Here is a 17,005-nt window from a genome sequence, read left to right on the forward strand (position 1 = left end):
GGGAAAGAATTCAACAGAAAAGTCAAAACAAAACAAAACAAAACAAAACAATAGTTAGACAGGAAGGAGAAAGGACACACAACTTAAAATGTTAGTCAATTTTTTATTAATTTTTATAACTTTCCACTATTCTACCTGATACCATATCTAGGTTTTTGGCCATATTAAAATTATATATCCAATACACTCTTCCTAATTAATTTCCATTCCATGAAAAATTTAAAGATGAATTACTATAGTTCATGTATTTTTAACATTTTTTGGATAGATTATTTTACATGATAGAAATTTACTTTTAAATGGTATTTCAAAGATAAAACAAAGACAGAACAATTAAATTACAAAAACAAAAGCAAAACTTTTATTCTTTTGGCTTGATTGTAATGTGGTTTACCGTTCTTTATGGTAATAGCATTTTCCCGCATGCATTTCACCAACACACTACAAGTCAATAGCTTTAGTATAAAGAATCTACATTTAATGTTGCTTGTGAAACACAAAATATTTTGCTGTAACTGGTAATATAACTTCACTACCTGGTTTTCTGGGGGTGGGGAGAAGCTTGGATTCCGTATCACATCTGATACAGTTCTAGTGCCAAATGGGTCAGTAAGATCTATAAGATGCTATAAGATCTATCTGTGTAAACAAACATCGGAAAAGACTGATGATTATTGAATGAAAGGACTAGGTGGAAACATCTGTTTCAAGCAATGCCAAGAGTATCAACTAATTTTTCCTTAAGCCTCTTGATAAATATGGCATTACTATTTGAAAGCAAAGAAACATTGGACTCAGTCTGAGATTTGTTCACATGGAAATATGTGCAAGTTTACAGTACTAAGAAAAAGCAGAAACCTACACTGCATCTTATTTCTTGTTTCTTATTTTGTGAAGTGCTTTAATTTAAAAGTGCTAGGAACAGAAACTAACAATAGTGACTGTGACATCAACCTGAAGATACTTTTCATTTCTCATTTTATGTACAAAAGGCTGAAAAATAAAAGGAAATGAACTTTTTACAGTATTTATATCTTCTTAGAAAACTCTAACCATATATTTTCAACAGATTTAAACAACTTGCCACATAGTCGTACAGTCAGGCTTTTCACCATCGTGTTCAATTCAGGTTGGAAGAATAAAAAGCAAGAAGCTCTTCATTGTTTGCTGCAACCTATTGCTTAATGACATGAGGAATGAGGTTTTGGTAGACCAATTTGCTTCACTTTACCACTGACATATGGCTTTCCATATTAGACTTCTGAACAGTGGAAAGAATAAGATACAGCAGCATAGGCAAGAGAAACATGCAGCAGTGACAGCTTCAAACTATAATGGAACCAATCACATCGGATTACCTGTTGAAAGCTTGCAAACTATACTTACTGTGGTACATATTTGATGCAATAAATACTGTGCTTAAATCATCATTTTTGTTTGCTCAAACATGCACCACTGGGTAAAATTACTATTTACAAAGCAGACTTTTATTTTTTAAATTGACATATACTATGTCAACCTTACCAAGAGCAGAAGATGGCTAAACAATACTGCAGGAAAAAAGCAGAATCAACTTTATAAAGTAGTGGTGGGATGCTTTTTGGTCAATTCAGGTTTCTTACAAAGGACAGATAGGATAGTTTTCTTTTATGCCAAAGGACACTTATCAAAAATGTTATAGTCATGCTGCTGGGACTCTGAATGATCATGTGATGGTATGTGTATGTCTGTGTGCATGTGTGTATACATATATATGTATATACACGCACATATACATATATACATATATACATGTACATAGAATGGAGTATGTAAAAATAAAATGACTCTTCAATGCTTGTGATCCTATGGAACATTTACAGGCACATTAAAATTTTTCTGGATGAGACACCTTAAAAATATGAATAGCTATTTAAGCACCTCAAAAATCTAAAAACATCCTGAAACAAGAAGTAAACTCTTTCCTTTTGTGATGTGATTTTTTTTTTATGTGTGAGTGAGAATTGCAGCATGCCTTCATTGAAAATATATCCAGTTATACAATAGAGAAATGTAGAATTCCCTCCCTTCAATCCCTCTCCCCAAACATAAACCCATTTACAAAAATAGTCACATATAATAGTAAACAACCGTGAATTAAGAAAAAAAAAAAGTGATAAGTTCACAGCACACATTTTGTAAAAATATGGAAGGTGTGGTAGTTAAAACATAACCAGTGGCAACAATTACTCTTATCAAGTGTCACATGTTGAATTTACATAAAAATTTAACTTCCCTACCCCCTCTCACTTGGTTCCTGTAGTCTGAGTAGCCATTACATCTCTGCCCTTCAGCAGTGTCAGCTGGTTGTGAACACAGAAACCTCCGTCGATGCTGTTTCTCTCGATCATCGAGTCCCAGTTTGCTGACCAGAGGTCCCTGTCTTGTTATAGGCACTGACCTTAAGTATGCATTTGTAAAAACAGTTTGGTCTAGACCTCCTGTGGGAGTTCTGTTGACACAAATACATCACCATCACAGGCTGTAAACAATTGATCACAAAATGAAATAATTCTTTGTTTACTTTTTACTTTTTACTTTCCCTGATATCTTTCCCTTTGTCTTCCTTTTCTGATTTGTCTTTCTCATATTTTTCTTTTTCCGGTTTGGTTACACTATCATATGAAGGTGGAGAAGTGGTGGAAGGTGTCATATCGGTTTTCTCTGGAGTTGAATTCTCATTTAATTTATCAATGACATCTTCTTTGATAGGTGTTCCATCACATTCTTTGCCTTTGTCTTTCTTATAAATACAAGAAACCTTTTTAACTTTTTGCTTCAAGAGGTAGCGTCTGTAAGCCCTCTGGATAATGATAGCGGACACCTCCTCCTGTTTGCGTTTCAAAGTGGTTGTGATGGGCTCATAAGAGACTTTGGAAGGGTTTGAAGCCATGAATCGCTCTTCCATCTGTATTCGAAGGGCATCCATCTCTCCACTCTCGCCCAAAACTCGCTTCGTAAAGGCAAATAAAATGTCCAGGCAGTGGATCCTGTCTCCACTGACCATGGGCAGGTCCATGGCAATGAGCTGGACTTTGTTTGGTTTTGCTATGAGAAGAGGAGGATCCAGGGCAGCTGCAAAGTCAGAGAGCTTGGAGAACTCTATAAACTGAGTTGCATCTGGATCGAACTTCTCCCAAACCTCATAGAACATCTCAAAGTCATCCTCACTCAGGGGCTCTGCACTTTCCTCAGTAGCAACACTGAAGTTCTCCAAGATGACCGCAATGTACATGTTCACCACCACCAGAAAGGATATGATGATGTAACTGACAAAAAAGAAAATCCCGACAGATGGGTTCCCACAGTCTCCCTTAACTGAGCTTCCCGGGTGATCTTTTTCAGGGTCACAGTCTGGAGGCCCACTGTTAAGAATAGGGGCTAGCAATCCATCCCAGCCAGCAGAGGTGGTGATTTGGAACAGGCAGATCATGCTGTTGCCAAAGGTCTCGAAGTTGAACATGTCGTCAATTCCAACTTCCCTCTTAACGTAGGCAAAGTTGGACATTCCAAAGATGGCGTAGATGAACATGACCAGGAAGAGCAGGAGGCCGATGTTAAACAGAGCAGGAAGGGACATCATCAGAGCAAAGAGCAGCGTGCGGATCCCCTTCGCTCCTTTGATCAGACGCAGGATGCGGCCAATCCTGGCAAGACGGATCACTCGAAACAGGGTAGGGGACACGAAATACTTTTCTATCAGCTCAGCCAGAAACATCCCTGTGGAAAACCAATTAACAGAAAAATGCTGTTATATTTAATAGTGGCAAATAAAAATTTATATTAGAAGTGATACTTAGTTTTACAAAATGTGGACGTAAGAAACACACACACACACACACACACACACACACACACACACACTTACCTGCAATATTCATTCAGGAAAACTGTTAAGTTTGGTGTTGTAACATTAACACCTTTATACTAAATGAAAAATTAGTACTCATTTTTCCTAGTTCAAGAAAAGCATCAAAAGAATGACTCAACCACTGCAGAGCTAAAGATGTTACAAAGTATACTGCAGGCACGAAAAGGAATGCATTTATATTCCCAAAAGACTAGTACTAGTATTTGCATAAAAACGAAAGAGCAAGTGGATGATTTTGCATCAGGAATAAGAGAGTTCTTATCTTTCTTACATGAGTGTGATCCTATTTTATTTGGGAGAAGACAGTGATACACTGGACAAAAAGCAAGCTTTGGAGATAGACAGTCTTAAGACTGAATCCTGGCTTTTGGTCACCAAATGGTTAAAACTCACCAAATGGTTAAGAATATCTATTTTGGAGGGCCAACAGGTGGCTTGGTGGTTAAGGTGCTGGACTCTTATACGGCCAAGTGCAGTTCAAGTACCAGACTTGGCTTCTTGAAAAATCACACGAGGTACAGGTATACATGTTCCCCAAATCCTGAGAGGACAATGGAGGAGAAGGGATTACAATATGGCCATCCCCCCTTGGGGGTGATTTCTTGCTTTTCCTCTCTGTGTCTCTCTTAGGCAAGCACACACACCCTATGGCAAAAACCTAAAAAACCAAAAACTATAAAAAAAAAATCCCTGTTTTTTGTTGTTGCTGCTACACTTAGCATTTACTGAGTCTTTCCTTGGTGGTAGGCAGAGCGCTAAGTGCATTTACTTCCGCAATCGGACTCAATGTTCACAGCACTGATGGAAATTTTCCTCAGAAGGCCAGCAGTCAGAGAGCTGAGGTGACTTGTATTAGGTGGCAGAGGGGTGAAAATAGGGAAGCCCCAAGTCACATCTGTATAATCTATGTAATTTCTTGATGACTGCATTACTCCCTCATAACCTGGCTGCGAGGATCGAATGAAATGGCACGGAGTTCAGTGCTCTCTTCTACCAGAGAAAGCCGTGTAAGTCGTGGGCATATACTCCCTTTCTCCACATAGGCAGAGAGAACTTGGTCTTAAATCTTCCTCTGCTTACTTCCGACACCTCATATAATATCCTATATATAAATAATGTATTAATGACAATGAATGAGTTTTGGATTTTTGAACAAAATATCTACTTCTGAAAAGGAATATTATAAACCATAGAAAATTATCTGATTCAAAAGATAACATGAAGTTTATATGTGTGTGATTATGTGCATACATTTATATTATATATATACTATTTCAATTATCAAAAAGTTAAGAGGCCAGAAGTTAGCGTAATGGCTATGTCGCTGGACTCCCACGTAGTTGACCGCAGTTCAAGTCCCGGATTCGGCGGCTTAAACTCAAGCGGGGCATGTGTGCATGCATGCCCAAGATCCAGAGAGGAGAATGGAGGAGAAGGGATTGTGGCATGGCCATCCCCCTGGGGGGGGTGATTTCTCTCTTTCTGTCTCTCTGTCTCTCTCTGTCTGTCTGGTGAGCGCACGCGCCCTATAGCAAAAACCTCTCCAAAAAAAAAAAAAAAAGAAAGAAAAGTTAATATTTATGGACTGACTACTTCTAATGATTTGTGTGTGAATGTGTACATGAATTGTTCATTTAAAGCAATTAATGTCTCTCTACCACAGGAGTATGACCATTATACCAAAGGTGTAGTTACTGACTTCTGAAATGAGACAAGATAATAAATGACATCTAAAAAACATGCATTTTTTTACACACCATTTCATACACAGCATGTAATTAGATGAATGACAAACTGAAGAATGGACTCTTAGATTTTATTAAAATGAGTAAGAGAGACTAGTTAAAAACACTTATAGTTTTAAAATGCAAATTTTTGTTGCTAAATTATTTGAGTAAAGGCATCTTTTCTTACCTACAATGGAGAGAATGACCACCACAAAGTCAAAAATATTCCATCCAATGGTGAAATAGTAATAACGAAGAGAGATGAGTTTCAGCACACATTCTCCAGTGAACAGAACAATAAACACCAGGTTAATCCAGTACAGGATGTTTGTCATTTCTTGACTCTGGTCATCAGTTTCCACCATCATGGTGACCATGTTGAGGCAGATGAGGATCATAATACTGATGTCAAAGACTTGTTTGGTTACAAAGTCAAAGACCATACCTTGAAATTTATTCTGGAACAAATTAAAAAAAAAATAATTCAACTTATCTGATTTTAAAATGGCAATATGATAATGCACCTTTTTATAATAACATGCTGTACTTATTTTATACTTAGAAGAAAATTTCAGGTATTGGAATATTTTACTCTCTTCAAATGCTTTCATTTTATTTATATTATTTATGATATCAAATTTTGTAAACTAACTGTAGGTTAAGAACTGCCATTTATTTCTGAGAGCTTAGAACATCATCCCATGTATGTGGGCAGTTAGCACATATATGACACTATCATATATGTTTTTGTCCCATGTGTTGAGGATGAGGTGGGTATTAAAATTAATTTTAAAGAAACAGTAAGAAATACTTTTCCAGATTTTTCTCTTTATTTTAGTCTAGTCCCTCCTTTTATATTCTCTTATCAAAGCCACAGTATCTTAAATTCTGTCTTCAAGCTCAGCTTAGAAATGTCTTAAAAATGACAGTTGAGGGACCAGCATTTGGCATAATGGCTATGTCACTGGACTTCCATGCAGAAATTAAAAAACATAGTTCAAGAAAACAACTTTAGTAGAAAAACTGGTTAAATAATATTAAGTGCTGTGTTTTATTTAATGGTCTGTGCCAAGATTAATCTCTAGTTTTAATAACTAATCTGTGATTATGTAACATGCCAAAATAAACAGGAAATAAATAGGAAATAAATAAAATAAATAGGAAAATCTGGATGAAAATTATACAGAGTAACTCTTCTATTAGAATAAAACTATTCTTTCAAAATGCTCTAGTTCAAAATTCAGATATTCAATGTTTGTCTTAGTCAATTTGTACCTTATTTCTAAGTATAACGAGACTTAATGCTTTGTAAAATTAAGTCCTTATCTTACAAATCAAGTTATGGTCATTGGCTCTTGTTTGTTCCATTTTGCCCTTATTTGCTTAATACTGCAGACACTAAGGCTCAGATTTTGACTTACTTCCTGCTAGGCGGTCCTCTACCCTCTCAACTGCAGTGGCTGACGCCTTGCTTTCAATACATTTAATAACATGTTTTCTAATATCCTGACACTTTCATTGGTCTGAATTCTCCATAGTAGTGTGTGACACTTGTGTCACTCTCAGTTGGAACTCTTGGACATCAAACACCATCGTCTATGTATTTTTTTTACTTTTTTCTCTGCATACAGATTTGGCCAACTGACAGGATTCTACTGCTTCATCTGCATCTGTCCTCCTTGGGTATCCTTCAACCTAATGAATATATCTAATTCCAGTTCTAACCCTTCTTCTCACTTCTTATTTACTTCTTGTGTTCCCCTTTTGTCTACCCCTCTGATGTTCCTAGCTACCACTCCTAGTGAAATATGCAGATTCTACCCTATCATTTTACTTTTCCTATCTGTCCTATTTAAAAGAAACTTCCTAGGGCCAGCAGGAGGCGTGATGGTTAAGGTTCTGAACTCACAAATGGCTGACCGTGATTCAAGTCCTGGACCTGCAGGCTTGAAAATCCTGCCATGCATGTGTGCGTGCATGACCGGAATCCCAGAAGGATAATGGAGGAGAAGGGATTGCAGTATGGCCATCTCCCCTGGGGGGTGATTTCTCATTTTTCCTCTTACTGGCTCTTCCTATTTGTCTCCAACTCTCTGGCAAGCACACATGTGTTATGGCAAAAAAAAAAAAAAAAAAAAGGAAAGGGAAAAAAAAGGAACTTCTCCTGCCCTTTCTTATTTATGGTGATGTGTAGCTCAGTTTTAAGTTTTAAGCACTCTGTAGCCTCAGAAATCTTTTTTCTTACATTTATGATAAAAATAATGACATTGTACAAAAAATTTATGGAAAAAGAAAGCATATTACAAAAAACCATGTATGAATTTAAAAACTTTAAGCATCAAATAAATTTGTACTTTAATTCCATTCTTCTACAAATGCTTTGAAGTCACCTCATTTTTAAAATGGTTTATACTCTTATTTGTGCAATTTTAGTTTTCTCTTTTTTTATTTTTATTTTTTTTTGGGGGGGTGAGAGGTTTTTGCTATAGGGTGCATGCGCTTGCCAGACAGACAGAGACAGAGAGACAGAAAGTGAGAAATCATCCCCCAGGGGGAATGGCCATGCCACAATCCCTTCTCCTCCGTTTTCCTCTCGGGATCCTGGGCACGCACACACACCCACCTGGCATGAGTTTAAGCCACCGGGTCCGGGACTCGAACCACGGTTGACTACATGGGAGTCCAGCAATATAGCCATTATGCTAACTGCTGGTCCCAATTTTAGTTTTCTCTTTCTTTGACTCATTCGCATGATCTTTAAGGGGACTGTCATTTTTCTCACAAATCAACCCCATGGGTTGTATTAAATTCAAAATAACTTAAAATAAAAATTTGGATTTAATTATATAATCAGCATGATCAATAACAAACAAAAAATTCTTAGATTCTCTGCTCATATAATTTTCCAGTGAGACATCTCAATGTACAATTCCACCCTCCCTGATTGCTATCTCAGATTTAAATCCCAGTGCATGGAATATGCTTGAATAAGTTATATAAACCTGGTGGTCTTCTTCACCAAATATTCATGTTCTTTAACTTAATCTTTACCTTTTTTCAAAAGAAATATTAATTAAATAAAATTAATTAATTATTACTTTAATTTGACCAAAGAGAGACAGAGAGAAAGAGAAGGAAAGTGAGAAAACAAGCTGCCTGGTTCAAGACTCAAGCCACAGTCGGGAACCAGCAGTTAGCGTAATGGCTATGTTGCTGGACTCCCACGTAGTCGACCGCGGTTCGTGTCCAGGACCCGGTGGCTTAAAACTCACGCCGGGCGCGTGTGCGTGCGTGCCCAAGATCCCGAGAGGAGAATGGAGGAGAAGGGATTGCGGCGTGACCATCCCCCCTGGGGGGTGATTTCTCGCTTTCTGTCTCTATGTCTCTCTCTGTCTGTCTGGAGAGCGCACGCGCCCTACAGTGAAAATCTCTAAAAAAAAAAAAAAAAAAAAGACTCAAACCACAGTTGACCATGTGGGAGTTCAAAGCCTTAACCATCATGCCACCTGCCAGTCCCTCTTTTTCTTTTCCTTTATTTTCTCTTTCTCTTTCTCTTTCTCTTTCTCTTTCTCTTTCTCTTTCTCTTCCTCTTCCTCTTCCTCTTCCTCTTCCTCTTCCTCTTTCTCTTTCTCTTTCTCTTTCTCTTTCTCTTTCTCTTTCTCTTTCTCTTTCTCTTTCTCTTTCTCTTTCTCTTTCTCTTTCTCCCTCTTTCTCTTTCTCTTTCTCTTCCCCCCTCCCCCTTTTCTTGTTTAAATTGTCAGAGGACACATGTGCTCACCAGAGAAATGAAGTGAGGGAGAGAGCATGGCACCCTCCATGGGACACGGTTACACAGCAATCCCTTCTCCATTCTGTCTGTATTTTAAGCATGTACACGCACAGGTCCGGCAAGTTTTTCAGGCTCCCAAGCTGGGATCTGCACTTTTGGGATCTGGCTCCATTAACCACTAGGCCACAAGGTTTGCCTCAGTTTTCCTTGAACAATTAGTAATTCATTGTCCTTTATTTACTCCCAGAATACTTTCAAACTTCTCAGAAATTCCCATTCTCCTGTCCTCTACGCTTGTTTTGTTTTGTTTTGTTTTGTAAACATCAACATCAGTCAATGTTAAAAAAGAAAAAAAAAAAACTCTCTACATCCTTTTGCATTTCATATTATCTTGATTTCTACATTCTTTTGATATATTCTCCAAAGTCATTAGAAGACTCAATCACTTTTTCTCTAACCCTAACCTAGACCACTAGGTTCTGGATTCACATCCTGCACATGTTTTTTCATACTTATTCCCTCTCTCTCTAATCTTTTCCTCTCCAGAATTCCTTTTGCTTTTCTTTGAACCCAATCTCCCAATATTAAACTTTTACTTCATTTTCTTCAAAACATTCATCATTTCTCTCCTTCCCTCTTGTTTCTCTTTCTGGTTTCAGTGGCCAAATTCTGCAAACTAGTGTCTCCAATTTCTCACCACTTGTGTCCCTTCATGTTCTTCATGACAACACTATTTATCCAGTAATGCAAGGCAGAAACTCACCAGATATTCTTGTTACTCCCTTCCTCACTTCCCAGATTTAGTTAATAGATAAACCTTCTAATTCACTTAAATGGGGGTTCACATATTTATCCACTTTGATTTGTCTAACATTCGCTCTGGTTTAGGCATATCTTCTCTGTAATAGGTTTTAAAAAAGACTACCAGGTGTGCACACTGTCTCTGCTGATTGAGTGATCATCATAAAACCCAAACTAACAGGTCCTCTGTAATGGTTTGCCACTACTCTTCATGTAAAATCAGCTACTGAACATGACCGACAAGGGCTAGAAAAGCCTGGCAAATCCGAATTTTTTCATTCTCAACGTGTAACAAACTCCCAGTCTCTATATTCACTGGCTCTCCTGCCTCAAAGACTTCACATACCCATTCCCCTTCTATGGGGCTCTTCTCACCTTACTTTGCCTTTCCTATGTTTTAATTCTTTAGTTCTCAACTAATGTGTCACTTTAATAAAGCCTTCTCTAATCTCCCTGATTAATCAGCCCCTCCCTCTTGTCATCTCTCACAGCCAAACATATTTACCCACTCTTGGGTATTTCCATTTATTGGTGTAACTATTTGATGACTCTCTGTTGCATTATATAGACACTATGTTATTCAATACTTAATCCCAAATGTTTAGCATAGCACATTGTGTATATTGTTACTGAATGAATGAAAAGATGTTGCCAAATTACTTCTTAATTTGCTAAATTGACACCAGCAATATTCTGGTTAAAAATACTGTTTTCTTCTCCCGCATTCCTGATCCTACCCAGGTAAATCTATGTGCCATTTAATGTAATTAAATATTTTCTTTTTTGGTCAATCACACACACATTGCCTTATTTATTTTATTTTAATTTGTCAGAGGGTGTATGTGCTATTCTGAGAGAGAGAGAGAGAGAGAGAGAGAGAGAGAGAGAATATTCTGAGAGAGAGAGAGAGAGAGAGAGAGAGAGAGAGAGAAGGAGAGGGAGAAAGCACTCCCCAATGGGATTTGGTCATATTGCAATCCCTTCTCTTCCATTTCTCCAACCTGTCAGGATTTTAAGCATGTGTGTACAAGTGCTGGCAGGTTTTTAAAGCTGCTGGGGCTATGATTCAGACTGTATAGTCAGCCATGAGGGATTCAACTTGCTTAACCACAGGGTCATGAGGCCAGCTCCAGACTGCCTATTGCTCAATCTCATTCCTTCACTGGTTTGCTTCTCCCTACAACTTGGTGAAGTACCCAAAGCTTCATGATCAGGACTTCTGTTGTTGTTTTTCTGATTGTAATTATTTTTCAAATATAAATCTGTGCTTTAGAGCACAATTGAATTCTGTTCTGACAACTCAAAAATTTTTATTTACCTAGACATCTTGTAAGTCCTAAATCTGTGTTTCCAAATGCCTTTACAAGACAATTTTTAAGTAGAATCAAATTTTCACAAACTTTCAAATGTTTTACATTCTTTGGTATGTATACATTTTCTCCTTTTTTCCTATATTTCATAGCTGACTTATCCCATTGAGTCTTCCAACAGGCTCATTTAGCTCCTGTGTTCCAGGACATGCCTCCAGATTATGGACTTGTCTTCTATACACGAAGGTTCATCTTCTTGTTTACAGACCAAGGTTTTCTTCTCTAACATCTTCCCAAACCAATCTCTGGATTAAACTCTCTAAAATCTCTTTTACTTCACATTACTACGCTGTTCTCTTAATTATATTGGATCTGTTTTGCTTTATAAGACCAATTTCATCACACTTATGTGTTAAGCTTAACTCATTTAACATAGAAAACCAAATATTCATGACCTACTCATTTAAATATTACATCACTAGTCTCCAATGAAATATTTACTTCCCCATTTTCTCAAATACAGAATGTCTTATGTTTTTCTTTCTAACCACTCAAATCACTTTATTTCTCAAGGACTAGGCTCAAATTATACATTTCTTATGTTTTGGCTAATACAGTTATCTACTTTATTTGAGCCAAGTTACAAACTGAACAGTTAATCATGGTCAGTTTTATACTGTTCTCAAGGATTCATAGACTCAAGAGTCCTGGGCTGCCTTATTCCATATATGCTCTGGGGCAGAAGTTGTGAGATTTAAAAGCTGGCTATTATTTCAGGAACATAGGAAAACTTGGGAGCTCTCCTGTTAATGTTTGATAGCAGCCAAACCAAGGCAATACTCATGGGGAAATGGTAGAACTAGACAAACAATAAATATTACAAAACCCACATTTCACCCCATTGAACAGTAAGCTAGAAGGGAAAAATATGAGATCAGGCTAATTTTTTCTAAATTAGAAAAAAAAAACTGATCTGTTTTATTAGTGATTCCATTTAATCTGCAAAGTAGGACAGAAAATAGGGCTTATCTGAGATGTACCAACCATTTCGATTAGTCCCCACTGTACTCAGAAACATTCAGTATTTTCAGGACCATCAGATGGCATAGTGGTTACATCACTGAACTCTTACATGGCTGACCACAGTTCAAGTCCTGGACCCAATGGCTTCAGATTCACATTGGGCATGTGTGCAGCCATGCCCAAAATCTTGAGAGGAGAATGGAGGAGAAGGGATTATGGCATGGCCATTCCCCCCATCGTGGGTGGGGGTGATTTCTGTCTTTCCATCTCTCTCTGTCTTTCTGGCAAGTGCGTGTGCTCTATTGTAAAAGTCTCCTCCACCACCAAAAAAGAAAACTTTCAATATTTTCATAATATGTATGCATAGGTATGTATTTTCTTCTCTACGCTATTAGATGCTCCTTATGGTCATCAATTTTGTGTGCTGTCATTGAAATTCAAGTCTGAAACTGTTTGTATATATACAAATTTTATATACTTATATTTAAAATGTGTCCTGCATTATAAAACATTGCATGTATATACAAAATAGATATATTCAGGTATATTAGGCTAGCTAGTCACATTATAAGATAAATGCTGTTTGTTAAAAAAAATACTAGTTTCTAGCACTTTGGGCTGTAAAAGTGATAGACCAGATGGCTTTAATTGGTAATGACAAGAAACTATTCTTACGGCAGGCCGAGGAATGGGTTTTTGTGGTTTCTTTGAGCCCAGTTTTTTCATTGCATTGTAATATTTCTTCTGTTCTTCTGTCATAAAAATGTCTTGACCTCCAAAGTAAAGAAATAAAGACAAAACTTGTTAAAATCATGCTCTTTGTGAGAAATAAACCCATTTTAATATACATGTGAAAATTGGCTTCAACATTATATTCTAATGTTTCTAGTATCTATGTATATAAAGATGTATGTATTCAATATATAAATTATATTATTCAATCACATTTATGTACTGGAAATATAAAAATGTGTTCTCTGATTCATCAATTACTTAAAAACTTAGAACTAATTAAATCTCTCAAAATACTGTCTGATTCTTATGTCCCCCGCCCCCGATTATTGCATTTTGAAACCTAAAGGAACCAGTGAGACACATTTTAGGGCAAAGATGAAGTTTTAATATACTTATCTTCTTTTTCTGTTGGTTGAAGTTATCTATGATGACACCAATGAAAAGATTCAGGGTGAAGAATGAACCAAAAATAATGAAGATGACAAAATAAAGATACATGTACAGATTGTCTTCATACTTGGGTTGCAATTCTACCTACAAAATATAAAGAATAACAGCCATTAGAACTAATGCTGGTTTCACAGAAAGCACATCAATGAAATTTCAATTCTCAAAGCATGTTTCAATAGCTGGAATAAAAAGAAATCAATATTAAACAGATTTTTCTCAGCCTTTTAACCTAGCATGACTTGTTGAAAAGTTCCGTAGGATTATTCATGGTCTTGAGAAAATGAAATAAGTCATAGAAAAGTTGGGATAATTATAAATAATTTCATCCAATACATGTCTACATATGCATTCACGTTTCCTTTGTAAGAAAAGATCCCAACATGGCGTACGATTTGAGGATTTCCTCTTCCCATAGAAGAGGTATTAGTCACACTATTGTATGTTAGTGTCATTGAAGATTTTACAATTAGTGCCTCAGTTTTCTCATCTGCAAAAGAGAAATATGAGAACCTAAACCTTCTAGGGTAGTTGTGAAAATGAAATATATTAATATATAAAAAAAAACTATTAGTATTTTTTAGACAAAGCCTTTAACTGGGATTCCTAATAGTACTTACAGAAATACCATGCAGGGCTTTTAGTAGTCTCTCTCTCCCCCCCTGTGTTTTTAAGGTGGAAAAGAAAATAATTCAGGAATTCTTTATTCAGAAAACTAGTGCTAGGAAAACAGCATTTTTTAGCTTAATTACCATGCTCTGGAATATCAGAAGTCAATCTCTTTCTACAGAATTCACATTCTGTAATGGAAATTGTAGAAAGCATTTCAAAAATGACTGAGGTGTGTAAGGTTATATTATTAAAGTATTTTCTACCACATGATCTCATCTCTCAGAGAGAATGACTATCAAGTTGTTTATTGGTTTTGTTTCGTTTCCGGCATTTTCCCCCAATATTAATTGAACCCTTCCTATTACAAGGTAGACAGAAAGCTAGAAGAAACATATGGCAGATGAAAACAATTGCCTATGAGGGCATTTAATGCACACACGGCCAGTGACTATCAGGAGCAACACTAAAATATCTCAATTTGCAAATACAGTAATAAATGTTTAAGTGCCAGGTACCATGTCAAATACTAGAAAAGATATGTTAAAAGACATAATGAGTAGACAAAAAACATTCTAAACAAACTTTGGAGACAGAATGCGAGTTAAGATTTGAATTTTTAAATACAGATGCACTTAAATGGATTGATAGTTCTATTTCATTGACAATGTCAGAAAGTACTTTAAAAATATCCACTTGATACAACTAAGTATGTTTCCATCTAGAAAGACTTACATTTCGAGAGTCAACAGCTGCATACATGATATCCATCCATCCCTTAAATGTGGCCTGTTAAAAGAGTCGTATCATTGAATTTTTTACCAAATTATACTTTTAAAAAACAACTTATGTATCAGAATGCTTGAACGAGATTTATTCAAATACACATGTATGAAATAGTTTGAGCTTACTATTTAAATTTTTTGGTCAGTGTTTTTAGTACATGCATTGAAAATGTTTCAACTTTATAAGCACATTTAACATTTATAATTTAATCACCATACGTAATAATAGCACATGATTATTAGATAATATCAACAATCTTTGATGCCAATGTCATTATAAAAATATAACATGAAATTTGAGAAGAGAATTTTATGTCTATAGTGACAGAATGAGACAAGTTTGAGATCACACTGTATTTTTAAAAATTATTTATTTAAGAGCGGTGTTTGTAGCTCTTTTTATCTTAGATTTTTTTTTTTTTTTTTTTTGCTATACGATGAGTGTACTTGCCAGAGAGAGAGACAGAGAGATAAAAAAAAATCACTGAAATATCACCCCCCGAGGGTATGTCCACACAGCAATCCTTTTTCTCCATCCTCCTTTCAGGATCTTGGGTACACACGCACATGTGCCCAGCATGAGTTTTAAGCCACTGGGTCTGGGACTTGAATATCAGTCAACTATGTGGGAGTCCAGTGATGTAACCATTATGCCATCTGCTGGCCCCAGTATACTGTATTATTTTATCTTAATGCTTTCTTTCTTACTTATTCTTTTCTAAATGGTATTATCATTATCACTAATCCTGAAGATTTATTCTTGAAAATTTCCTTAATATTATTGACAATACTATATTGAGTCAATTATTCTATAAGAAGTAGCAGTTTCCTAGTAAGAACACAAACATATTGAACTGCAATGTACTGTTTTAAATATTTGTTTCTGTTATGTGGACATAACAATCCTGAAAACCAAAGTCTTGTATATTTGTTTAATTTGTTGGTACCACAGGCCTTGTCTTTTCTGTTCTTATAGTGTTGGGACTATGTGGATGGATCATCTCTGGGAGCAAGAGGACATGAAATATTACGGTCAGTTGAGGAGCTGGTTTAATTCTTACGAGTTTATAGCAGACATAAAAGCCTTGATTGGAAGGTTTTTATTTGTCAGAGAGCAAAGAAAGATTATCAAAGTTCCTTCTACCACATTATCTTACCTCCCAGAGAGACTATTAAATTGTTTATTTTATCTGACAGTGATTAACGAGCAAGAATTCAAAAACAGGGTGGGAGTCTGGGTGAGGACGTGAAGGTGGGGAATCAGGGTGGGAGTCTGGGTGAGGACGTGAAGGTGGGGAATTTGGTTACTATTGGTGGTGAAGTTTGGGCAGACAGAGACTTGACAAGGGTTTAGATACTGTCTGGTATGCGAGGAACAGTGGAGAAATTTTCCAATCCTTTCTCCCCTTGCCACACAACCTTCCCAATTCCCCAGAGACCAGCACCTTTATTTCGCTCAGAATAGGATTGGGGAAAAACAATAAGAGCCTTGTTAGAAATCCCAGTAAAAACAAAGAACTTATACTGGGCTCCCCCTTGCATAGTCAAGAAACTATAAACTTTGTAAAGCAGCCCTGTTTCCAATGTCTAGGCAGATGGGCCTGATTTGCAAACACTAATGAAGAATAATTTTACTCTATTTTTTCTATTTATATAATTTATTGCATCTATATTGTGTTCCTAAAAATATATGTACTTTTAATTTTCTCGTGTTTATAAAACATATTTATAATTGTCAATTAAAATTTTATGTATTTATGCTATATAACATAATATTTTGAAATACATGTACATATTACGGAGTGGCTAACTCAAGTTAATTAACATATATATTACCTTTCATATTTATCATTTTTTTGTAGTAAGAGCACTTAAAATCTAATCTCAGT

General features: G+C 36.2%; 1 protein-coding gene across 4 annotated transcripts in view; it reads right to left on the bottom strand.

The window, feature by feature from the left end:
• Positions 1 to 333: 333 nt before the first annotated feature.
• The window catches only part of SCN2A (sodium voltage-gated channel alpha subunit 2), a 163,632-nt gene continuing 146,960 nt past the window's right edge, over positions 334 to 17,005 (bottom strand). For all 4 annotated transcript variants that reach the window (XM_006160248.1, XM_006160246.1, XM_006160251.1 and 1 more), the window contains 5 exons: positions 15,067 to 15,120; positions 13,672 to 13,809; positions 13,216 to 13,320; positions 5,825 to 6,095; positions 334 to 3,759 (listed from right to left, as the gene is read on the bottom strand). In XM_006160248.1, the coding sequence (XP_006160310.1) occupies positions 2,567 to 3,759; positions 5,825 to 6,095; positions 13,216 to 13,320; positions 13,672 to 13,809; positions 15,067 to 15,120 (1,761 nt within the window). In that variant the 3' untranslated portion in view covers positions 334 to 2,566. The remainder of the gene's footprint in view (positions 3,760 to 5,824; positions 6,096 to 13,215; positions 13,321 to 13,671; positions 13,810 to 15,066; positions 15,121 to 17,005) is intronic.

The sequence above is a fragment of the Tupaia chinensis genome, unplaced genomic scaffold (assembly GCF_000334495.1).
Source record: "Tupaia chinensis unplaced genomic scaffold, TupChi_1.0 Scaffold000674_1, whole genome shotgun sequence".
NCBI lineage: Eukaryota > Metazoa > Chordata > Mammalia > Scandentia > Tupaiidae > Tupaia > Tupaia belangeri.